This window comes from Petaurus breviceps, unplaced genomic scaffold (assembly GCF_028583685.1).
Source record: "Petaurus breviceps papuanus isolate PSGF00001 unplaced genomic scaffold, PetGlider_PUasm1.0 221, whole genome shotgun sequence".
NCBI classification, from domain to species: Eukaryota; Metazoa; Chordata; class Mammalia; order Diprotodontia; family Petauridae; genus Petaurus; species Petaurus breviceps.
In genome coordinates this window covers 11962427-11988945 of record NW_027185877.1, presented here as the reverse complement: position 1 = coordinate 11988945, position 26519 = coordinate 11962427, and the positions used below count along the sequence as shown (strand labels likewise).

The window sequence follows — 26519 nt, the reverse complement described above, 5'->3', positions numbered from 1 at the left end:
GTTACATCATCATGTGTCTTCTCATTAAAGTCATTTGCAATCTCGACTGTTTTGATATCATAGTAGTATATGATTCACAGCCATATTATCACTAAGAGAATACTGATGCTAAAGAAACCTTTTTGAAGCAGCAAGTACCTAAAGATCACTAAATGTCAAAATCTGGGTAATATGTACTTTTCAAGAAACATTGTTCTTCCACTTTAGATGATCAAACTGATATCACTTCAGAATAATTAGGTATTTTATTGGGGAGGCTTTGTTTCTGGGGTTGATGCAATCGGTACAATTTGGTACATCTTTTGTGACTAGAAATATTTGGAGAACCTTGTCATCAATGGTAACGCTTTGTCTTTTTTTTTTTTTTTTTTTTGGGGGGGGGGGGCCTGGACAACTACGCAGCACAATGAACAGAGCACTGAAGACAGGAAGACTCAAGTTCAAATTTAGCCTCAAATACTTGTTCATCATGTGATCCTGTACAAGTCACTTAACCTCTATTTGCCTCAGTTTCCTAAATAGATATAATCATAGCACCTATGGGGTTGTTGTAATGATCAAATAAGAAAGTATTTCTTAAAGACCTTACAATAATGCCTGGAACATAGTAAGTGCTTAATAAATAGTTGTTCCATTCTTTCCTTCCTAGACTAGGACAACCTAATGAAAAACACTTTCAGAAGCCCTGAATTCAACTTACTACCTGTGTGACACTGAGCAAGTCATTTAACTTCTGTGTCTAACTTTCTTCCCCTATAAAAGGAAGGGGTTGAATTAAATGATTACTGAAGATTAAATTAAAATTAAATGAATACTTCTGGGGGCAGCTAGGTGGCACAGTGAGTAGAGCACCGGCCCTGGAGTCAGGAGGACCTGAGACACAACACAAAAACTAGCTGTGTGACCTTGGGCAAGTCGCTTAACCCCAACTGCCCTCCAAAAAAAAAATCAAACCACAAAAAATGATTACTTCCTGTTCTAAATTCATAAAACTGTGAAACCTGAAGAAAACACTTTTAAGTCTCTTTTACAATGCATAAATACTTAAGATATTGATGAACCAACTATCTCATAAGCTCATAAACCTTAAAACTGGAAGGGCCCTTAGAAACTCCTTAGAAATCAAACCCTTCATTTTATATCTGAGGTCACATAACTACTTAAATATCAAAGGAAGTATTTGAACCTCAGTTCTTCTGAATCTAGGTCCAGGGTCTTATATACTATGCTAAATTGCCTCTCAAACAGCAGTGCTAAGAACTTGAGAAACATGTTACAAAATCTTATATTACTCAAAAATATGCACAGAAAACCCTTGCTAAAAAAAAAGCCTTCAAAACCATATTTTATTATACTTCTTTGTTTTATGATTTTAAGATGAATTCTGCTATAGAACATCAGGCTTCCTAAAGAATGCCTGCCTGGATCCCTTCTCAAATTTTCATCAAGGATACACTGGAAAAAATAATCACATTAAGATTTTACACTGCTGCAAAAGCCATCATATAGGTTGATGGTATCCTCCTGGTCACCTCCCTCTCACCACTCCCCACCCCAACCCAGGAACATCCTCAATTTGTTCAATTCTTTAGAATATTCCCTTTTTTGAGGAATCTTGAAAACTGATCCTAAAATGAATTTAAAATTATGACACTTCCAGCATGGATTTGATTAGGATCAACCATTCTTCCTAATTTTATCTCAAGGGCCAATGCCATGTCCCCATATAGTGAATTAGTAGAATTCAAAAGCACTATCATCTCAGATACACTAGGCTATGTAAATATGAGCCAATCGATTTCATTTCATATCTGTTCATTATTCTCCTCCTGAGTTCATTTATTCTTGGATAATAGGGCTTAGCAAGAATTAACAACTCTTATGCATAGTTTTAATTTAGCTTTTGGTGATGTAGTTCCATCTTCACTATTTCAGTTCAATTAAATTCAAAAAAACATTTATTATGCATCTATGTATGTATGCAAGGCCATTTTTCCAAGCACAACAATGAAAATGAAATAATCCCTGCCCTTAAGGAGTTTACATTCTATTAGGGTTATAAAACACATACATAGATAAAACACGTACATAAACAAGTAGACAAAGCAATTTGAGAAGTGGAAGAGCATTAAAAACTAGAGATATCAGGAAAGGATACAAAAAATTCATAAGAGGCAGATTTAGCCTTACTAACATTTCATGATACACAAAGCTCTTTAAACACAACACTATTATGGGATGGGCTTGCTGCAAAGAAGAAAAAAAATAAAACAATTAAGAGTAATTAAAAAGGGAAATAAGCTGCTTCATTTTGTAGTGGGTTCCACCGCCCTGGAGGTCTTCAGGTAAAGGTTGTATGAACCCTTCTCAGGATTGTTGTGGAGAGGGATTCCTATTTCAAGTACAGAATGAACCAGAGGACTTATAAGGTCCTTTCCAATTCATATTCCATTATTTTGTGAACTGAGAATTGAAGGAATATAAGGATCCTGAAAGGAAGAAATGACAAGTGAATATATTCTAAGCATGGAGACTTAAGAAAATGCATAAAGTTAGAGATGGCATGAAGTTCAAGGAACAGCTAGCAGTCAAGTTTGATCAGAAATAGAATGTATAAAGGAGACAAATGGAAGATGACTGGGAAAGTGGGTTGGAAAAAATGAATGAATTAAAAAAGCATTTATTCAGCGCTTACATATGTTAAATTCTGGGGATGCAAACAGAAAAGCAAGAAAGTTACTGCTATCAGTAATTTCACATTGTAATAGGAGGAAACAGCACATATAGATTCAGCTGAAAGTTAAATGAAAAGGTCTTATTGTACTTGGGATGCAGTAGTAAAGCAGAAGGTAATGTCATATTTTATGTTATTTCCACTGATAAAACAATATTCATTACTGATGTTAAACTATGTGACAGTGTTAAGGACTTAGGTAGTAAGAACTTTCTTTTTAAGGGCTTCAGAAGCTACACCAAGGCAAAAGCTATAGCATTTTTAAAGAACCATTTGTCAAGTCACATCTCTGTATGGGCTGGTTCCCTATCTGTTGGCTATAGGAGTTGGGAGAGGGAAGAGGTGGAGGAAGAAGGGGACAGTAATTTCCACATGAAACAAAACATGAAGAATCTTAAATGCCTGTCTGAAGATTTTTTTTAAATTTTATCCTTGAGGTGATAAGGAACAACTAAAGGCCATGGCAGGGAACATTCAGAGCTGTGCCTTAAAGAGAATATTTTAGCAACTATAAGGTAAAGAGGATAGAGAGTTAAGACACTAGAAATAAGAAGACCAATAAGGAAGTTACTGCAATAGTAAAACAGAGAGGTGATTAAAGTCTGAACTATCCAGTATAGACACAAATATGCTGTAGAAGTGTAAAGCCATGCACAAGCAGCTTTCCAGAGGGCTGCTGCTGTGAACAGCTTTCAAGGTTCTGATTATATAGTATAGCAAACTCTCCATTTATTCAATAACAAATCAGAGCGAAACATTCAAAGAAAATCAAGGGACAGCTTTCACAATGTTACAACTTAAATCACAGAAAATCAAAATACAGCATTCACCATGTCACAACTCAACAACTTATCACTAAAATGGCCACATAGTTTTCACCAAAGTTGTCACATAGTTTTGAACAAAGTATAATCATTTAGTAACTCAATCATTCAATCATCCTTAATTCAATCGGTCTTAAGGAGGAGAGCCTCCTTAATCCTTAACTCACTCATCCTTAAGGAGGCATTCATATACAACCTATTCTATCAGTCCCTAACTGATGGGCATTACTTCAATTTCCGAATTTTTGGCTTTGGCAATTTCTAAAAAAAAAAAATGAAGTCTGCCATATTGATTGATTCTTTCAAAAGAGATTTTATTGTAAGATATGATGCTGTTTGATAACATTTTGACCACAGAAAAACTGCTTTCAAAATTGGAGTCCATCCTCTCAAACCCTGCTTTATGTAATATTCTTCAATATTGTTGTGTCTCAGGGAATAGGGAGGGCTAAGGAAAGGAAAGAAATAATAGTCAGGTGGAAGACAGAACAAATGCAACATTTATTAAGTTCACTGTGTTATATGGGCACAGTCTGTAAATGCCTCAAAACAATTATAACAGTGATGTCAAAGAATACCAATCACAGATCACCATGACATATAAGACAAAATAATAATGAAAAAGTTTGAAATATTGCAAAAATTACCAAACTATAACATAATATGAGCACATGTGGTTGGAAAAATGGTTCTAATAGAACAAATCTTCAATTTGTAAAACAAACAAAAACCACATTAGCTACAAAGCACAATAAAATGAGGTGTAGCTGTACTCTCCTCAGAATACTTAAATTCTTTAAGTCCAGGAAAGCCTAGAATCCTCTGAAGAGAGTCTCAAAAGTATTTGAAAAGGAAGGTAGATAACAGAACTTATTTGAATATGACTGACATGCAATATTAGAAAACTTGAAATAAGCCAAGTAATCTCTGATTACTAAAATGTGCCCTAAAAACTTACAAAGGCCCATTTTCTATATCAAAACATTCTTATATGGAAACAAACATATTTGTAAAAATAAAGATTCCCATACTGAATTCTTGTGCAATCAGAACTGAGCTATAAATGATTCTTGAAATATCTAGTTATTTTGATATATCATAAAATTGATTATTTGGATATATGAATAATAAATAAAGCTGATTAAATAAGAAAACAGTCTCTTTAAACAGATACATATCAAATTTGAGAACAAGGAACATTTATTTCTTAGCAGACTAACTATATATAGGCCAACTATGTAAAGGTTTAATTCTGATATTAATCTAATAGTATATGCAACTGAATGAGAGAAGAGGACATGGTGCCATTTCTTTAGCAAAATATCAGGTGAATATTAAATATTAATATATATAATGTAATATATAATATAAATATTACATAAATATTATTAAATATAAATATATAGGAAGCTAATGGATTTCTATACAAACATAGTTTCCCTCAGAAGAAATAAACACTCTTAATACACTCTAAAAAGATTTCACAAAGAAAATGTTACCTAGAAAAATCCTTGTCTACTTCATATTCGTACTTCATCCAAGTATCTTGATATACTGAAAACTCCATTATGGTTAACAAAGCCATCATAGTAAATGCTATTAGAGATACTAAGAAATTAAAAAAAAAAGAAAAAAATGAGTTGTCAAAGTAGTATAATTTAGTTAATTTGTAGTACAGTTTAAATGAAGATTTCTGGTTTTTAATATACTTTCCTTAAAAAGCAGAATATATAGCTTTTGAAAAACATCTAAAAACTATTGTAAGATCAATATTAATGACTTTAAAATATGACTTTGTTCACAGACCACTTTCTAACTTTCATTTTAAGGGTTCTTATTAAACCAAATATAATCACCAAAATATCTACAAGACCACAAAATTTTCACTCTTCTTTCCACATAATAGTGACAATACAAACTTCTGTAAGTTAAAATTGCATGGGTTACAGTATTTTCAATATAGACATCTGATTATGTCTATAGTTTGCTTATTTTTTCTTTTAACTTCAGGATATAGGTGAACAGGCAGATTCTAATGCTCTTTTAAGTAAGTTGGTCTGATATCTCCCAGGTCTCTTAGAAAGGCATAGAATAGCTCGAAAGTACAACCATAAGAATTTTTCCTCTGCCCTAAATTTGGCAAGCACATAAAAATGTTACTCTATATGTAAAGGAAAATTAAAAAGCCTGACTGAATACATAAAATATCTCCATTCTTAGCATGTTAATAACAACAATAAAAGATTAAGACTGTACAACTGGAATTTGCATAATTAATTTCATGGCAATGCAATATGAAACTTTTTAATAGTATCATAATTTTTGTGATTGATATTTATGACATCATTTCTATAAACCTTTGTGATGTCTTTTTCCTGAAAAAAACTCTATGAAAGAGCAAGTTCAAATACTACCATTTCCATTTCACAAATGAGAAAACTGAGGTACAAGGTACATTTAAGATTCATAAAGCTCAGAGCCAAGACTCAAACTTAGGACTCCTGACTTTAAGACCTGGGTCCTTAATGTGATACCACACTATCACTGTGATACCACAAAGACTAGATCTGAAAAATTTCACTACCATAAGTAAGTTACTCACCTTCAGTTTATATGATCATCTCTACTTGAAAAACATGAACATTTCAAATCTCATTCATTCCTTATGGATTCATTCACTTAATTATTCATCACATTATATAATGTGTCCACTATTATAGATACTAAGAGGACACAAGAAGCATAACACAAAGTCCCTGTCCTCAAGAAATAAACTATCTAGTTGGAGCAACAAAGGTTATCAAATAGAGAATTCTGGGGAAATGGTAGAGTAGGTCAGAAAATTTCAAGCTCTCAAGATTTTCCTCTACAAAAGAGATAAAAATAGTCTCAGGGAGAACATAAAGCGGTGAAAATAAATAAGAGTAGGGGCAGAACAGGGGTCCTCCTGGAGCAAATGGAGAAAATCTGAAGAAAAATTCCTGGAAGAGATTTTCTCCCAGTAAAGAGTAAACACCTCCAGGCTAACAACCACTTAAAAGACAAACTGCAAGCACAGGGGTTAGCTGGGTTGGGCCCCAGCCACAGGAATTTTAACCCCCAGGACAGTGAGGGAAGTTGGGTATCTGAGCTAGGAAAGATTAAAGAACCTCTGCTGACCCAGTTATGCTATGGAGATTCTGTAGGGGTGAGAAGGAACTAGCACACACCTGGTGAGTACAGAAGCAGTAGGGCAAGATACAAGTTGGCACTTACAGCAGGCTGGAGGTCTTGGTTTGAGGTCAAGGTCAGAGGGGAGAACTGAAGAGGATGTGAGGAATGAGGCACCATCCCCCATACTTTAGATTACTATAAAAACTAAACTATAAGGGGCGGCCAGGTAGCACAGTGAGTAAGAGCACCGGCTCCAGTGTTGAGAAGACCTGGAGATCGAATCCCGGGCTCAGACACTTAGCACCCACCCAGAAACACCTGGCCGTGTAACGTTGAGCAAGTTACTTAACCCCAATTGCTTAGGGGCGGGCCAGGTGGCTCAGCGAGTAAGAGCACTGGCTCCAGTGTTGGGATGACCTGGGGATCAAATCCGGGCTCAGATACTTAGCACCACACCCAGAAATAACTGGCCGTGTAACCTTGAGCAAGTTACTTAACCCCGATTGCTTAAAAAAAATAAATAAACTATAACCAAAAAAAAATGCACAAGCAAAGGAGAAAGAATCCAACCATAAAGTTACTATGGGAATAGAGAAGAATAGGGATCATCTTCAGAGAAGGATATGAAGCAAAGAAACCCTCTTCTACCCCAAAGATGTCAAATAGTCCCGCCTAAAAAATACATAGAAGAATACATAGCAGAACTTTAAAAATCAAATGAGAGATTGAGGAAAAACTTTTAAAAATTTCCAAAAAACCCAAGATTATGAAAAGAAAAGTCAACCAATCAGGAAAAGAGATCCAGAATCTGAAGGAAGAAAACAACTGCTTGAAAAATCAGAAAGGAAAAGCCAGCAAAGTTATAAGAGATCAAGAAATAATAAAACAATATGTAAAGAATGAAAAAGTAGGGGCAGTCAGGTGGCATAGTGAGTAAGAGCACCGGCTCCAGCGTCTGGATGACTTGGGGATCGAATCTGAGCTCCAAAACTTAGCACCCACCCAGAAACACCTGGCCGTGTAACCTTGAGCAAGTTACTTAAACCCGATTGCTTTAAAAAAAAAAATGAGTGAAAAAATACTGGGGCAGCTAGGTGGCCCAGTGAATAGAGCACCAGCCCTGGAGTCAGGAGAACCTAGGTTCGGATCCAAACTCAGACACTTAACACAAAAAATAGCCACATGACCTTAGGCAAGTCACTTAACCCCAACTGCACTCCAAAAAGCAAAAAAAAAAAAAAAAAAAAGGAATGAAAAAATAGAAGAGAATATGAAACAAATCATAAGAAAACAACTCATCTGGAGAACAGATAGAAAAGAGAAAACATAAGAATAATCTGACTACTTGAAAGCCATGATCAAAAAACAAATCTTGATATAAGAAATAAAGAAAATTATCCTGAAGCATTAGATGAAGAAGAGAAATTAGAAAAAATTCACTCATCACCATCTAAAAGAGATCCTATGAGGAAAACTCAGAAGAATATCACAGTCAAATTCTGAAACCCCCAGCTCAAGAATAAAATATTACAAGCAACAAAAATAAAAACAATTTACATATGGCAGTACCACAATTAGAATCACATAAGACCCAGAAGTGGTGACACTAAAAGACCATAGGTCTTGGAACACTATATATCAAACAGCAAAAGAACTAGGCTTCTGGTCGAAAATATCATACCCAGCAAAGTTAAGCATAATTCTGAATGAAAAAAAATAAAAGGACAATTAATAAACTGTCAAACTCAGGGCTGTTAAAAAAAAAAAAAGACCTGAACTTAAAAGATTTAACATATAAGAGCCAAGAGAAATATAAAATACATACTAATGACCAATTACAAGGAACTCAATAAGAATATACTGCTTACCTTTTATGTACATAAAATGTAAAACCTATATCTAAGATTGTTATTAGTAATTAGGCAATTTATAAGAAATATTATTGTAGACCTGAGTATAATATACCTTCAAAAAGTAAACTGCTCAAGAACAACTAAAAGAATAATTATCTTATATAAATGAAATGCAAGAGGAAGAAACAGTACAGAGGAATTAGATGGAGGAAGAGGAAGTTCTAGAAACCTAACTTCAACGGGAATGGATACAAGAGGGAAAAATATGTATACATCTAGAAGAGTATAAAAGTCTTCTAAATTTAGAAAGAAATGAAATTCTAAGGGGACAGGGAGGAGGAAGAGGATAAAGGAAGTATCTTTAGAGTAGAGGGGGAGGGAATAGATAAACTGGGTATACCAAAAAGGTGCTTTGATTCATGGGAAGGGTAGGATAAGGGAGGAATTGTAGGGGAGGACAAGTTAAGTAACAAGAGGGCAAGGAGTTGGATAGAAGAAAAGCAACAGGTCAAAGGGGCATATAAAAGATTTATGAGAATGGGCAGATAAGGGAGGGATCCTGGGGTGGGGGTTAGTTTAAGTAACAGGAGGGCAAGATAGCAGGTAGAAGTAAAGTAGAGGAGGCAGAAGAGATAGGAAAAAAAGATATACAAAGATTAGGAGTAGGATCTCCTAGGAAGATGTATGTATGTGTATATATGTAGATGTACATATATGTGTATGTATGTATATCAATAATTATATGCAAATATATCCATGTTTAATTGTAGCTGGGGGGGGTGAGGTAAAGGGTAAGTAAAACCAAGTAAAAGTAAATTAAGTAAAAAACAAAATAAAAAATGTATAGCAGAGAACCAAAGAAAACCTAAAGGATGAAAAGGAAGAAAAGATGGACAGCTTTCAACATAACACACAGTATCTAATATATAGGCTTTCTTGAAATGGAAAGTTATTGCTACATTATGCTGTGCACATGATATGTTTTTTTCTTATTTTATATTTAAGTTTGTAATATGTTTCTTTTCTTCCTTATGTATTTAAATTTTAGTATTTATGAAAAATTTTAAAAGATGATAAAAAAAGGAAAAGTGAAGGGGGTAAAAAAACCCAAACCATAACAGATACATACATTTTTCCCACAATCTCCACTGCCTGAAATGTCCCTGGTAATCCTTTTTGGCTATTCAATTCTTATCTGTTAACTTTTAGTGATCAGCTCAAGTCCCATTCCTCTGACCATTCCATCCCATATTGATATCTACAAACTCAGTATTTATCTACTCTCCTAATTATTTGGCATTTAATCATATACTGCCATTTATATCACTTGTGTCATTTACAAAAGCTGCTATTTAATTCTTATATTATTTAAGTATGACCCTTAAATAGAATGACCCTGAGCCTCAGTTTTCTCATTTGTAAATTATGAGTGGTAGTATTAGAACTCTCTCCTTCAGAGAGAAACAAAGCATAAACACATAAAAATCTATTACATGAATTAAACACCAATAAAAGATGGCACAAGTGATGTCGATGCCAGTGTATAATTAAATACCAAAAAAGTAAGATAGTACATAAATACTGAGTTCATAAATATCAGTATGAGATGGAATGGTCAGAGTTGGTTTATTAAAATGTGAACTGATTAATAAAAGAAAGCTGAAAAGAATACTGAAGGAATTTCAGGCAAGGGGGATTTGGGCAAAATCTTAACAGAAGTGTGTACAGTAAATATGTTGACCAGAATGGCTAATTTACATTTCAAAGATCTGATAAGGTCAGTGACTGAGGACAAACTGTGGACACCATGAAAACACTAAGGGGTCATAAACTTTATTTTGTATAAAACAAAGAGTTTTTGTGGAAAACAAAGAGGGTAGCTAGGTGTTGCAGTGAATAGAGCACAAGCCCTGAAGTCAGGAGGACCTGAGTACAAATATGGCCTTAGACACTTGACACTTACTAGCTACTTGACCCTGGGCAAGTCACTTTACCCCAACTGCCTGGACTGCCCCTTCCAAAAAAAAAGAATAAAAAAGAGTCACTGAAGGTATCTCAAAGAAATAGGTGAATAACATGAAAACAAAGGGTTAAGAAGAGTAGAACTTGAAAATAAGGAAACACTGAGGAAGCTATTCTGATAATCCAGCCCGACCAATGTCAACTTCTAGCGATTAAAAGGGAATTGCCATTCACCAGTTAATAATATGCTTACTGCTTTTAATTAAAAACTCTGGATAATCCAGGTAGTCAACTTGAAGCTTTTTTTTCCTTACTTCTTTGCTTTTCAAATTACTGAAGTATTACTGAATTTGCAAAATTTCCACACTCGCTTGATCTTGAAAATGATTAAATAGTACACTATTAAGTGTCATATATACTCAAAATGCAAAAAGAGAATAGAATAGTGTCTGGGCATTGTTCTGACTTAGTATTGTTTCATATTTGAAGCTTTAACATTTAATTTTTGAATGATAGCTGGTAGCTTCAATCTACATCTCAAACACCTGAATGTTTTTAAAAAATCTGTAACTTCTGTATGCTATATGTTAAAATCATTACTATAAAAGCCTGTTCTCTTTCTGAAGTGTAAGATTACTGTCAAGGAAACTCCCATCAAATAAAATACATCTTAATGAGTCTATCTTTTCCAAATATTGCATTTCTATACCATTGATTAGAAGCTAGAAAAGTTACAAAGTTTCTATTAATAAAGCACATTATTTATACCACACAAAAGTTTAAATTTTCAATGAAACCCACCTGTACCTCCAATTGCTGAAGTCTCTACATAGCTTACAGGAACCTTTGGAAAGGCATCCAATTCTTTAACCAAATTTAAGGTTTTCTTTCGACTCAGTCGCCTCATCTTCAGCAGAATCCTCCACTTCTTCCTTCATATAGCCACTCTACACACACGGAAACATACAGAGAGAGAGAGAGAGAGAGTTAGTGAGGATTCTAAATATTTTTGAAATCCCAAGAAAAATAGGATACCTACGATGTGAAAGCACTGTGCTAGGCACAGGAAAAACAAAAAAAATAAAGCCTTACTCATATGAGATTATATTTAGAATTAGCTGAAGAAACCTTAGAAAATATCTACTCCACCTAATTTTACAAAGGGCCCAATGTTGTTTAAGGTAACAGATTTTAACCAAAAATACATTTTCTTTCCACTATACTTCTGGTGCTATAACTTCATTAGAAATAAACAGAAACTGTGGGATGTCACTTCTTAATTAAGGACTGCAATAATACCTAACACTGAAAACCTGAGGGACAGAACTCAAATTTTTAATATACAACAGACCTTTTCTACAAAAAGTAAACTCTTTGGAAAGATTTAATATATGCTAAAATAAAAAATTATCATAATTGTGGAATTATAATTTCTAATTACATAATACTAAAAATATTTAAGCTCAATTTTACTTTTTTTTTTTTTTTGCTTTTTAGAGGGAGGAAGGCAGGGCAATTGGGGTTAAGTGACTTGCCCAAGGTCTCATGGCTACTAAGTGTTAAGTGTCTGAGGCCAGATTTGAAATCAGGTCCTCCTGACTCCAGGGCCAGTGCTCTATTCACAGAAGAACTTTAAAGACTTTAAAAATCAAATAAGAAAGGTTGAGGAAAAACTTTTTTAAATTTCCAAAAAAACCCAAGATTAGAAAAAGAAAGTCAACCAATTAGGAAAGGAGATCCAGAATCTGAAGGAAGAAAACAACTGCTTGAAAAATCAGAATTGGGAAAGGAGAAACCAGCAAAGTTATAAGAGATCAAGAAATAATAAAACAATATGTAAAGAATGGAAAAATAGAAGAGATTGTGAAACATCATAAGAAAACAACTGATCTGGAGAATAGATCAAAAAGAGAAAACATAAGAATTGAAAGCCATAATCAAAAAACAAATCTTGATACAAGAAATAAAGAAAATTATCCTGAAGCATTAGATGAAGAAGAGAAATTAGAAATAGAAAAAATCCACTGATCACCACCTGAAAGAGATCCTATGAGGAAAACTCACAAGAATATCATAGTCAAATACTGAAATCTTCCAGCTCAAGAATAAAATATTACAAGCAACAAAAATAAAAAACAATTTACATATGGCAGTACCACAATTAGAATCACACAAGACCCAGAAGTGGTGACAGTAAAAGACCATAGGTCTTGGAACACTATATATCAAAAACGAAAAGGACTGGGCTTCCAACCAAAAATATACCCAGCAAAGCTAAGCATGAATCTGAATGGGGAAAAAAAAAAGACATCTAATGAATTGCCAGACTTTCAGGATTTTATTTTTTTTTTAAACCTGAACATTTAATATACAAGAGTCAAGAGAAATATAAGGTACATACTAATGACCAATTACAACAGAGTCAACAAAAACAGTTTACCTTTTATGTATGTAAAATGAAAAACTTATATCCAAGATTATTATTACTAATTGGGTAGCTCATAAGACTGGGGTAGACCTGAGTACACTGTGATTTTAAAAAAGTAAAAGTACTTAGAAACAGCTAAAAAGGGTAATTATCTTATATAAGTGAGGTGCTAGAGGAAGAACTGATACTGAGGAATTAGATGTGTAGGAGGAGGACTAGTAGTTCTGGAAACCCATTTTCACTGGCAATGGGTTCAAAGAAGGAACACACACACACACACACTGTGTGTGTGTGTGTATGTGTGTATATATATATATATATATATGTATGTGTGTGTGTGTGTATATACATATTTTCCATTTTTCCAGAACTTACTTATTTTTAGCTTTCAACATTTCCACAAGATTTTGAGGCCCAATTTTTCTCCCCATCTCTCCCCTATACCACCCACCCCAAGATGGTAAGCTTATAACCTCTTCCCCTAGTCAGCCCTCTGTTCTATTCCCCCATACTTTCTTGTAGGGCAAGAGATAGATTTCTATACCTGTAGCGGCAAGCACCCCAAGCGTCCTCAGGGTTTGCTGCCAGCACAGATTCTTGGATCTGCTTTGTTAAAGGAAAGCAACTCAAAATGGGTTAACAAGCTTACTTTAATCATTCAGACATATATCGTTTACCTTGTTCAGGGGAAAAAGGTCAGCACCCCGAACTTCAAAGTATACAGGCAGAATTATCAAGACAGAAACAGATCAAGTAGACAGCTTTCCAAACTGTCCAGCCATTACATCCATATCCAATCAACATCTAGGTTTCAACATCTGGGTTTTTCAAAGGGGGGGGGGCGCTCTGGACAACGGCTTCCCAGAATCCAGATCAAATCACAGAACACTTCTCAAAGTGAGCCCCCAAAACAAAGCTACACATCAGGGCTTATATAGCCTTCTCCCGGCTCAGAGAATGTAACAACCTTCTGGACCCACTGGCCAATCAAGAAGTATCTACTGAAAAACAAGCCTCCCACCCCAGGCTCCAGGTGCACTTTAGCCTAGGGGCAGGGAAGATCTTTAAATTTGCATTTCCATTACAATACCCCACTGCCTGCATATCTTATCTTTTGGTTGCATGTAAAAACAATTTTTAACATTTATTTTTAAAACTTTGAGCTCCAGATTCTCTACCTTCTTCCCTCCTCACCCACCCCTATTGAGAAGTCAAGCTGATTCAATATAGGTTATACACAAGTAGCTCCGAAAAATGTTCCCATAGTAATTATATTTTGAAAGACTAACTATATTTCCCTTCATTCTATCCTGTCCCATTTATTCTACTGTCTCCTTTGACCCTGTCGCTTTTCAAAAGTGTTTGCTTCTGACTATTCACTCCTCCAATATGTCCTCCCCTCTGTCATCTCCCCCTCTTATTCGCTTCCCTCCAATTTTGCCAAAAGGTAAGATACCCAGTTGAGTGTGTATGCTATTCCCTCCTTGAATTCGAATCCACTGAGAGTAAGGTTGACTCATTCCTTTTCTCCTCCCTGGTCTTCCCTTCCATTATAATAGCTTTCTCTTCCCTCTTTTATGTGAGATAATTTACCCTATTCTATCTTTCCCTTTCGTTTCTCCCAATATATTCCTTTCTCACCCCTTAATTTTATTTTGAGATATCATCCCTTCAAATTCAGTGCCCTCTATATATACATATATATTATGTATGTGTCTATATAAATATATTTCCTTCAACTATCCTAATACTGAGAAAAGTCTCATGAATTATAAATATTGTCTTTCCATGAAGAAATGTAAAAAGTTCAATTTTAATAAGTCCCTTATGATTTCTCCTTCCCATTTACCATGCTTCTCTTACTTCTTGTATTTGAAAGTCAAAGTTTCTGTTCAGCTCTGGTCTTTTCATCAAGTATGGTTGAAATCCCTCTATTTCACCAAATACCCATATTTTCCCCTGAAGTATTATACTCAGTTTTGCTGGGTAGGTGATTCTTGGTTTTAATCCTAGCTCCTTCGACCTCCAGAATATAATATTCTATGCCCTTCAATCCCTTAATGTAGAAACTACTAGATCTTGTGTTATCCTGATCGTGTTTCCACAATACTCATTGTTTCTTCCTGACTGATTGTAATATTTTTTTCCTGGTCCTAGAAATTCTGGAATTTGGCTATAATATTCTTAGGAGTTTTCTTTTTGGGATCTTTTTCAAGAGGCCATCAGTGGATTCTTTCAGTTTCTATTTTATCCTCTGGTCCTAGAATAGCAGGGCAGTTTTCCTTGATAACTTCTTAAAAGACAGTATCTGTTTTTGATCATGGCTTTCAGGTAGGCCAATAATTTTTAAATTGTCTCTCCTGGATCTATTTTCCAGGTCAGTTGATTTTCTAATGAGATATTTTACATTGTCTTCTATTTTTTCATTCTTTTGGATTTGTTTTATAATATCTTGATTTTTTATTAAGTCATTAGCTTCCATTTGTTCCAATCTAACTTTTAAGGAATTATTTTCTTCAGTGAGCTCTTGGACTTCCTTTTCCATTTGGCTGATGCTGCTTTTTAAGGCATTCTTCTCCTCACTGGCTTTTTTGGACCTCTTTTGCCATCTGAGTTATTCTATTTTTTAAGGTGTTATTTTCTTCAGTATGTTTTTGGATCTCCTTTAAGTAAGCTATTGACTTGGTTTTCATAATTTTCTTGCATCACTCTCATTTCTCTTCCCAATTTTTCCTCTACTTCTTTTACTTGATTTTCAAAATCTTTCTTGAGCTCCTCCATGGCCTTTGACCAATATATATTTTTCTTTTGTCGCTTTTTTTGGGAAGGCAGGGCAATTGGGGTTAAGTGACTTGCCCAAGGTCACACGGCTAGTAAGTTGTAAGTGTTTGAGGTCGGATTTAAAAGCTGGTGCTCTATTCACTGTGCCACCTAGCCACCCCATATTTTTCTTGGAGGCTTTTGATGCAGGAGCTTTGATTTTGTTGTTTTCTTCTGTGTTTTGTTCTTTTTTGTCACCAAAGATTCTATATGAGTTTTTTCCTCTGTTTACTCATTTTCCCCAGTCTGTTACTTGACTTTTGAACTTCTTGCCAAGGTAGGACTCTGGTTCCAGAGTAGAGAGTTCTCTGTTCTAAGTTTCTGGGGTTTTGTGCAGCTATTGTCAGAGCTACTTCTAGGCATGTGTAAATTTTCTTGTTCTTCTAAGGTGATATGATCAAACGAGAAGTATTTATTCCTCTCTAGATGGTCTGAGAGTGACCACAAGCACTCTTTTCTGCCTCAGAACTGTGAGGAAGACTCCTTCTCCATAGATGCCACAAGCTCAGTCATTCCAGTGCCTCACCCCAGGACCACCAAGGACTGTGACCCAGATCCAAGCAGGACAAAGCAAGAGAATCCTGCTTTAGTTCCAGCAAAGGGATTCCTGCAGTTGTCCTCTGATCACCTGCTTGGTTCCCCCCCCATCAACTGTGGGCCTAGACCTCCAGAAGCAGCCACTGCTGCTGTTGCTGCTTTTGCTGCTACTGCAGCCGCTACCACCTCCACTGCCCTATGGGCAGGTGCTTGACCACATTTCTCTCTCACCCACGTCCAGCAGGGTTTCCCCACTAAACTTTTATTTTTATTTTCTCTTTGACATTTGTGGGTTGAGAAGTCTTGAAACCACCACAGCTGCCAGCAATTCAGTCCCCTGAGGTCTGCTCTGGTCTGGTCTGTGCTGGCGCAGCCCATGTAGGACTGTGCTTGGCTCTCAGCCTGATATGATAGACCCTTTCAGCCTGCCAGGCTCTCCTCAGCAGAAGATGCATTTTGCTCTGTCACTTTGTAGGTTCTGCAGCTCCCAAATGTGTTTATGGTCATTTTCCACAGGTATTTGGAGGTGACTGGTGGATGAGCTCAAGCAAGTTCCTGCTTTCAATCCCCCACCTTGGCTTCACTCCCCACCCCAATCCTGCAGAGGTTTTTGTTGAAATTTGTATAGTATGTTTACATCTTCCCTGATGTCACTTATTTTTGCAAGCTAATTAGAAGCTGCTGCAGTTTTATGTTTTTTAACAAATGAGTTCAAAACCCATTGAAACTTTTCCTTTGGAAAGACATCTCAGACTGATTTAGGAAGGAATTTCCTTTGCTTGAGATTCCCATCCGGGTCTACTAGCCAGGTTATCAGAGAGAACCTGAAATTCCTAATGACTGTTTTATACTGGGTCAGGAAGAGATGTTGACCCCATGCTTCAATTTCCACTACTCATAGTGGTAAAGTTTAACCTTTCCAGTGATCAGCAATCAGTGTAAGTGGCAAGGAAAAAATATCTTTAGACACTAGAAGAACTGGAATTAAAGAAAAGCTTGATGGACCAAGGTGTGTCAGCTGATATAGTACTTTTTTTTTTTTAATACTTTCGAGAATATTAAAATGCCAAAGCAGGGAAAGGTGTAGAAATAATTTGCCTAGATATTTGCAAAACATTGGACAAAAAAGTCTCTTGTGTTCTTATGGTCCAGATGCAGAGACATTGGGTAGATGATAGTGGATAGTGGATTTGGAACTGACTGGATGACTGGACTCAAAGAATAAGTATGAATATCACCATGAACAAGTATCTTTAGTTGAGTATCCTAGGCATCTGTACTTAGCTAGACTAACCACACAATATGAGTAACAATGGTACCCCAAAAGACTAGTGGGATCTGAACTCCCCTTTTAGCCTTTCCAAACCTTCTCAGACATCAAACCACACCAAGTCATCTGGGAACCTCCTTCAGTGCCTGGGGTATGCTTGCCCAGGAATATTTAACCACCTTGTTGGCCTTTTCATCCTGGAACATCTCCCTTTTCCCACTGGCAAATTCTTCATGGGGTCTCCATTTTGTAGACAGGTCTAGGCTGACCTTCATTCCCCTTCCAACCCTGTTCCTAGCTTTACAACTTCAAAACTTTGTCACAGGTAGCACTTTTATCTGTCAATGTACCCATGCCCTCCCCCTTTCCAGATCCTTTTGTGTGGTATCTTCCCCTAGAATGTAAACTCTCTGGGGGTAGGGAATCTTTCTTATTGCTTGTATTTTTATTCCCAGCATTTATCACCTATCTGGTATATAGTAAGCACTTAATAAATGCTTGTTTCCTTCCTTTTAAGTTATATTAAGAGAATTTTCGTTTTCTGCACTAGACATGCAGAACATCCCATTGTGCTCTCCCTTGGTCAGCAACTGGAATATATCATTCAGTTCTGGTCAACACATTTTTTAGGAAGGCTATTGATAATGAATACCATGATACATGAATGAGATTAGTGGTGTTGAACATGGAGAAAAGAAAGCTTAGGAAAGGTATATCTTCATTCATTTGAAGGGCTGTCACATAGAAGAGGAATTATTTTGCTTGGTCCCAAAGGTCAAGAAGTAAGAGCTATGAGTGGAAATTTCAGGGGAAAATTCCTAACAATTATTGCTATCCACAAGAAGGAAGTGTAGTAGCTAGTTTCTGTGGCGGTGCGTTCTGGTAGATAATACTGCTTCTGCCACAGTGGACTTCCTTAAAGCCTTTCATTGGAGATATTTAACCAGTGATCCTGTGGATGCTTGTTTGGTATATTGTAGAGGAGATTTTAGTTGAAGTACAAATTGAATTTTTTTTTATAGCAATCGGGGTTAAGTAACTTGCTCAAGGTTACACGGCCAGTTATTTCTGGGTGTGGTGCTGAGTATCCGAGCCCGGATTTGATCCAGGTCATCCCGACACTGGAGCCGGTGCTCTTACTCGCTGAGCCACCTGGCTGCCCCAGTACAAATTGAATTTTAAGGCTGAAGTTCCCATCCAGTGCTGAGATTCTGTCTTCCACTATTCTCATGAAGTCTTTCCAAACTCATGTTCATTGCTGCCATACTATCTAGCCATCTCATCCTATGCCTAATTGCTTAGTAGATGTTTATTGAGTGGGATACATCTGTTTCAGAAGATGAAGAACACCTGCAAATTATTCTCCCTTCATCTTAAGTTTGACAAAATGTCATGTGTCTTTCTTTCCGTTTTATTATAACTGTACAAGAGTAAGGAATAGGGACCATGTGATATGTCATTTTAAAAAAAAGTTTTTTTAGTGCTTAGCATTTCTGTACATATCACATTGTTTTTTAAATAAGTGTTGAATTGCATTGTGATTTGGTGTTATAAAAACAGCATAGGGGACAGAGCCAAGATGGCTCAGTAAAAGTTGGAACTTGCTTGAGCTCTTCCCCCAAACACCTCCAAAAACCTGTAAAAAATGTCTAAACAAATTTTAGAGCTACAGAACCCACAGAATGACAGACTGAAAGACATCTCCAACTGAAGAGAGCTTGGCAGGCTGTCAGGAAAGGTCTATCACACCAGCCTGGGAGCCAAGCGCAGTCCCAGACAGGCTGTGCCAGCACAGACCAGACCAAGGACAGGGCTCAGGGGACTGAATCATTGGCAGCTTTGGCGGTTTCCAGACTTCTCAACTCACAAATGCCAAAGACAAAGAAGGTCAGTAAGGGAAACTCTGTTGGACCTGGGTGAGAGAAGAGTATGGTCTGGCTCCAGTCCCTGGGTGGTGGAGGTGGCTTCAGCAATGGGAGCAAAAACAGTGGCTTCTTCTGGAGCTCCAGGCCCATAGATGGTGGGGGGATCAAGTGGCTGATAAGAGGGCAGTTGCAGGGACTTTGCTGCCACTGAGGCAGGATTCTCTTGCTTTGCCTGCTTGAATCTGAGTCGTAATCTTTGGTGGTGGTCCTGGGGTAAGGCACTGGAATGGCAGAGCTTGCGACAGCTATGGAGAGGGAGTCTTCCTTACAGTTCTGAGGCACAAAAGAGTGCTTGTGGTCACTCTCAGACCAGACCATGGGCCAGGAGAGGAATAAATACCTCTCCTTTGATCATATAGAAGAACTGAAAATTTATAGGTGCCTAGAAGTAGCTCTGACAACTGCTGCACAAAACCCCAGAAACTTAGGACAGAGTCCTACCTTGGCAAGTAGTTGACTAGGAAAAATGAGTAAACAGAAGGGAAAAAAATCTCAGACTATAGAATCTTACTTTGGTGACAAGAACAAAACATAGAACCCAAAGACAATAAAGTCAAAACTCCTGCATCAAAAGCCTCTAAGAAAAGTATACATTGGTCACAAGCCATGGAGGAACTCAAGAAGGATTTTGAAAATTAAGTAAGAGAATTAGAGGAAAAATTGGGAAGAGAAATGAGAGTGATGCAAGAAAATTATGAAAACCAAGTCAACAGCTTACTTAAAGGAGACCCAAAAACATACTGAAGAAAATAACACCTTAAAAAATAGGATAACTCAGATGGCAAAAGAGGTCCAAAAAGCCAATGAGGAGAAGAATGCCTAAAAAGCAGCATCAGCCAAATGGAAAAGGAAGTCCAAGAGCTCACTGAAGAAAATAATTCCTTAAAAGTTAGATTGGAGCAAATGGAAGCTAATGACTTAATGAAAAATCAAGATATTATAAAACAAATCCAAAAGAATGGAAAAATAGAAGACAATGTAAAATATCTCATTAGAAAAACAACTGACCTGGAAAATAGATCCAAGAGAGATAATTTAAAAATTATTGGACCAACTGAAAGCCATGATCAAAAACAGAGTCTAGATACTGTCTTTTAAGAAGTTATCAAGGAAAACTGCCCTGATATTCTAGAACCAGAGGATAAAATAGAAAGAATCCACTGATCGCCTCTTGAAAAAGATCCCAAAAAGAAAACTCCTGGGAATATTATAGCCAAACTCCAGAGTTTCCAGGTCCAGGAAAAAATATTACAATCAGTCAGGAAGAAACAATGGGTATTGTGGAAACACAATCAGGATAACACAAGATCTAGTAGTTTAAGGGATTTTTTTTTTTTAATTAAGGGATTGAAGGGCTTAGAATAGATATTACAGAGGTCAAACTACGCCATCAAAAAGGGGGAGCTAGGTGGTACAATGAATAGAAGGCCAGCCCTGGAGTCAGGAGGACCTGAGTTCAAATCTGTGTGGAATGACTTACAGTGAAGTTTCCCCATTCTGAATATCATATATACATTCTTATTACTTCTTTGTATTTTGCAACTAAGTTCAGTATTGTTTCCCCATATATATGTAAGTCACTGTATATTTCAAGGTAATGTAAGAGCTATTGAGTATTAATACAATTGAGTATTAACTATTGAGACCAAATTAGAGGTGTTTCTAGTTTGGGGAGTCTGGGGAAAGGAATGGTAGTGTGAAAGGTAACAAGGATTAAGTTTCTACAGAACTGCAAGAATTGCTGAGCAAGACTACCGATAAAAAGTAACAGGCAGTAAGCCTTGGGAGGAGGTTGAGTTCCTTGGGAGGAAGTTGAGTTCCTGGTCCTTGGGGGAGTTGAGTTCCCAGAGAACTCCCAGATAATACTAAAATGAAACAATGTAGAACAGAAGGAGCTGACAGCAGTAGGTGGATATGACCAATCAGGGAACAGGCAGTGGCCTTGGGGCACCCATATCTAGATAAGGATGTATCTCGGTTAGACTGAAGGGGGTACAATATTCTGAGGTTGTTACTGTGCTTTCATAGTGGACCTCATGTATTATGTATGTTATCTAACAAGATTAGAGCCTCATTAGTAATAATTAGGTTAATGTTTGGGAGGGGCATGTAACCCTTGCTTATTTAACCCAGCTTTGGCTTCTGTACCTCAGCCTCCTCTCTCTGGGTGCTGTTCCAGAGACTGGACCACCCGCTTCTTGCAAGATTCTAATAAATCTTTCTACCTTCACTTTGAGAGTTCTCCGAGTAGTCAATTTGGGTTAGGGTCTCTGTATCCCACACAAGTCCGACCTCAAATACTTAACACTTACTAGCTGTCTGACCTTGGGAAATTCACTTAACCCCAACTGCCCTGCCTTCCCACCTCCAAAAAAAAAAAAAAAAGACAATACCACCTCACTAGGAATCACTCCTAGATTTGAACTCTTGGCTTAATAGCTATAAATATCTTTGGTAAACATAAATATATAGCAAGTCAACAAGCCATTTATTAAGTTCCTACTATGCACAAGACATTGAGCTAAACACACCCTTCCTAGCCCTATATTTGAGTGTCTCTGGACTTCAAAATCATTCCTTTGTTGCTACCTTATCCTGAAGATTCCCTCAGTGTCTTCCTGAGGCCTTCTTATCCTGGAACACTCTACCAGGCCTACAATGTGCTCACTCTAGAATATCCCTCTAAAAAGCCCCAAGCTTGTGCATCCCACCCTCTTCTCCCATTGGTGATTTCCTCTATGAGCCACTTTTGTGAAGGGGCCCAGGCTGTTCTTCCTGCATTCCCCCCCTAGCTCTTTTCCTGACTTTCTCAGTCTGCTACCTTCATTTTCCCTCCTCCCGTGCCCAACTTTTCAGCTCTTTTGTGTGCTTTCTTCCCAGTTATATGCTCCTTAAGAGCAAGGGCTGCCTTTCCTTTCCCTCTTTTTGTATAGACATAGCACAGTACCTGGCACGTAAAAGGTACTTAATATTTATTGAATTGAATTAGCACAGTGCTAAGCATGTAGTAAGCATTTAAGAAATGTTTCCTTCCTTACTAAACAGTAAAAATACAAAAAAAAAAAAAGCAAAAACAGTCCTTGACTTATGCCTCACTTAATGTTAATATTCACAAGTCTGAATAAAATTTTCTGTTACACCTATTATTTTTTAATAAGTGTAACAGAAAATTTTATTTTGTCTTATTTCAACACATTAGTAGGAAGCACCTTACAGAGAAGAGGGGGAGGGAACAAGGATTTAATAAGCACTTACTATGTGTCGGCACTGTTAAGCACTTCACCAAATCAAATACTTTTTATAGTTAATAAAAAAAATAAAGACAGTAAGTGAAATCTTGATTTCTTTCTACCTTTCAGTTTCATGTGGTCTGAAATATTTAATTCTCCAGGTCAACTATTTCAGTATAGCTCCAGTCATAGTTCACTTCATTCTCTATTTCCTGATCCTACTTCTAGATAGTTTCTTTACATACATACCTTCCTCTCACCTTCAGTTCTGAAACCAACATCAAATTAATTTTTTAGTTGTTCTTGGGAGATGTGTCAATTTACCCCCTTACTATCCCAGTAATTTCCCAAGACCAAAATGCCACTTCTCAGCCATCACTCCTCTGTGTGGTCTTCCACATCAGACTGTAAGCTCCTTGAAGGCAGGGCCTTGACAATGCTTTTGTTTTTATAACGCCAGACTTCAGATTACATGGCACACAGTAATGCTTACTAAGTACTTTTTAAAAATATCAACTCATTCTGCAGAGTGCTCTGTATTTAGATTCCTGACAAATATTTCTTAAATTAAATTCAATTAAATGTTTTGACCTCTCTGTCTTGACATATGTGAAAGCAAAATAGGAAAAACTTTTAAGGATGGAATTACTTGCAATAGTAAAACAGCTGCACTGGTCTTTCCATTGCTTTGTACAAAGGCCAAACAAGACAAATAACCCCTCACTTCAATCAAAACTGAAGTCAAAGTTGTGCAGAAACTCCCCAAGTACTTGTGATTATCTCAAAATAACACAAACATAACCTACTTCTAAATGCACAATAAACGTGACTGAATGTCAATTATGAATTTTGCTATGTAAAGTAACTATTCAGTTTAAGTAAATTAAACTTTAAATTTAAAGAGTAAAGTACTGAAAGAGTAAAATTCATTTTATTAGTTTTAAGAATAATAAATTACAGAATTATAGTAAAAATAGAGCACATTTCTCCAATTCCATTGTTACAATTACATATTTCAGTGGCTCTAAAAGTATGGTCAGGGAACCCTTGGGGCGAAGTCGCTGAGGTCAAAACTAATTTTATATTAACTAAGAAGAAGTAGTTAGGTTGAGCAGTGACTAGGATGCTTTGAAACTGGGGTCAGGAAGATCTGGATTCAAATTCAATCACAGATACTGACTGCATGATGCTGGGCTGCACTTGCCTCAGCCTCAATTTCCTCAATCTCAAATGGGAATAATAGCACCTACCTCCCAGGATTGTCCTGTGCATAAAATGAGTTAATATTTGTAAAGCACTTTGCAAACCTTAGGTACTATTATTATTATGGTAAGATATAGCTATAACTCAATAAACAAAAGTTCTTGGAGGGAGAAGGGGTAGGGGAGGGATGATGTCTCAATAATTATTAAGTATAAATAATGCTTAAAACCAAAAACTTTGAGAAGCGAAGATATATGCTAAGATATTTTGTGGGTGTGTTTTCACCACATATATAAAATGTTCCTACAAAAAGCACTAAGTAAATTTGTCTTTAAAAGGCACTGAAAGCTTAAGTTAGGTGGGTGAAAAGGTTTAGCAATGGGCTCCAGATATTCTCTACGAAATACCGTAGGTTATCACCTGGGACATGATAGTAGCAACAACTATAACACAAATCTCATGGGGTATTTGTCAGTTAAGCACCTCCCCCACCTTCTATTTTTTTTTTTTTTACCTCCTCCTCCCTCCCCCGCTTCTCTGCTTCTTTTTGTAGGTGGTATTTCCCGACTGGATAGTAAGATCCTTGAAGGCAGGGGCAGTCCTTTGCCTTTCTCGGGATTCCCAAAGTTTAGCACAGTGCCTGGCACAGAGTAGAGGCTAATAAGTGTTAAACTGACGGACAGACCTCCAAGTCCAGAGCTCACTTTGTTCTCTCCAACAAGATCCTCCCGCGCCCTCCCCCCACCCCGCCTTGGAAGGTCTCATAAACATATAATCTAGAACCACAACATCCAATCTCCAATCCGGAATCTCGAAGTGGGAACCCGCCCCGAAAAGCTGAGATGAATGAATCCTGTCAACCCGGGAAGGCGAACTAGGCGCAAGCCTCAGAGGACATACGAAAATGCCAAAGGGGGGCGTGAGAAGCCACTCCGCCACAATGAGGATTCTCAGGGCATAGGGAGTGAGGAGCGGAGGCAGTCTGCATTCCCGGGCCCCCGGTTGCGTAACCCGCCCGCCCAAGCCTTAGGGGAAGCGACACCGGGCAGGGGGCAGCGCAGAGGTGTGGGGCCAGTAACGCCCCCAAAGAGAGGGGGAAGGGTGCTCGAGAACCGGGTTCCCCGCTCCCTGCACGCCAGAAAGAAACCACCGCTCCGGGAGCCAACCTCACTGCACGGGCCCGAGCCCCTCGCTCAAGACCCCCAAAGTGGGCCTCCGCGCAGCGAGCATAACCTCACAATTGTTTTACCTTATGGTACAGTACATGCCGACAGCCATGATACACGGAAGCCCTTAGCCACTCAGGGTCCCGAGCGTCCGGAAATATCGCGGGAGGTGTAGCAGCAGCCACCGGAAATTTCTTTTTAGCTACGGATGAAGTTCTCGCGATATTCTCCGTGGCCCACAGACAGTTTGAGGAGTCAGAAGAGGTGGAGACTAGAGTGAGGGGGGCGTGGCTAACCCGAGGTTAACGGTTTGAGACTTGGGCCAGAAGTGAGCATGTGTTTCCAAAATCCAGACAAGGCAGAAAGGCTGAGGCTACCTAAACTTGTACCCTGGTCCAGTGTACAAGTTTCCATACTAACAGCTTCATTATTGTCATTCCCTATTCCTCCTAACACAATACTAAGCTGGCAGCTCCTTGATTTTTCCAAGCAAGGCTATTCATGTTGATAAAACTGTCGGGGTGGCCAGGTAGCACAGCGAGTAAGAGCACTGGACCCAGTGTCGGGATGACCTGGGGATCAAATCCGGGCTCCGATACTTAGCACCACACCCAGAAATAACTGGCCGCGTAACCTTGAGCAAGTTACTTAACCCTGATTGCCTAATAAAAAAAAAAAAAACTGTTTGTCCCAGGCATGTGGAGGAGCCAGGTAGCTCATACCCAACCTAGTTGATTGCTAAATACTCCGTTTGAGCATTTACACCTTTGGAAATTTGCAAACACTACCAACCAGGGCTTGGTTTATTGTTTACTCATTGTCTAGACTCAAGAAAGTAATGTGGAAAACATTAATAATACAGATGAAATTTAAGTGTGTCATGTGTACATTTTCCTGGAGAGCAATTTCATCTGCATTATTAATATTTTCTGACAATGAGTGAACAATAAACCTATCCCTGGTTGGTAGTATTTGCAAGTTTCCAAAGGTGTAAATATAAATGTAAAAAAAAAAAGGTAGTAGGGATAGAAGAGAAAAGGGAAATAAGAGATAACAATAAGAGATAAGAATGAGGAATACAACTGGAATTAAGAAAGTTTTACTGTTTAAATATGACCTCCTCTACATTTTAAATTACAGTCTGATAATCTCAAACTTTTCTGATTTCAGTTTTTTTTTTTCCTTCTCAGACTCCAGGGTACTTACTTTTGCACCTTTAGGGACTGTGACTTATATTGATATTTAGTTCAAATCCTGTCTCAGGCAATTACTTTAGGACCCTTTCTACCTCAGTTTCCTCATCTTGTAAAATGGAGATAATAATAGCACCTAACTCAGTTGATGTGCTGATAAATGTTTAATAACTGACTCTAAAGGGGGGAATATGTATTACTGATAGCTTTTTAAGTTAACA

The 26519-nt window shown here is 37.3% G+C and overlaps 1 protein-coding gene across 2 annotated transcripts in view; it reads right to left on the bottom strand.

Moving 5' to 3' along the window:
• ERGIC2 (ERGIC and golgi 2) overlaps window positions 1-25338 on the bottom strand; it is a 62470-nt gene extending 37132 nt beyond the window's left edge. For both annotated transcript variants that reach the window (XM_069094887.1, XM_069094888.1), the window contains exons 1-3: window positions 25189-25338; window positions 11328-11473; window positions 5058-5166 (exon numbers count right to left, since the gene is read on the bottom strand). In XM_069094887.1, the coding sequence (XP_068950988.1) occupies window positions 5058-5166; window positions 11328-11433 (215 nt within the window). In that variant the 5' untranslated portion in view covers window positions 11434-11473; window positions 25189-25338. The remainder of the gene's footprint in view (window positions 1-5057; window positions 5167-11327; window positions 11474-25188) is intronic.
• Between the last annotated feature and the right edge of the window lie 1181 nt (window positions 25339-26519).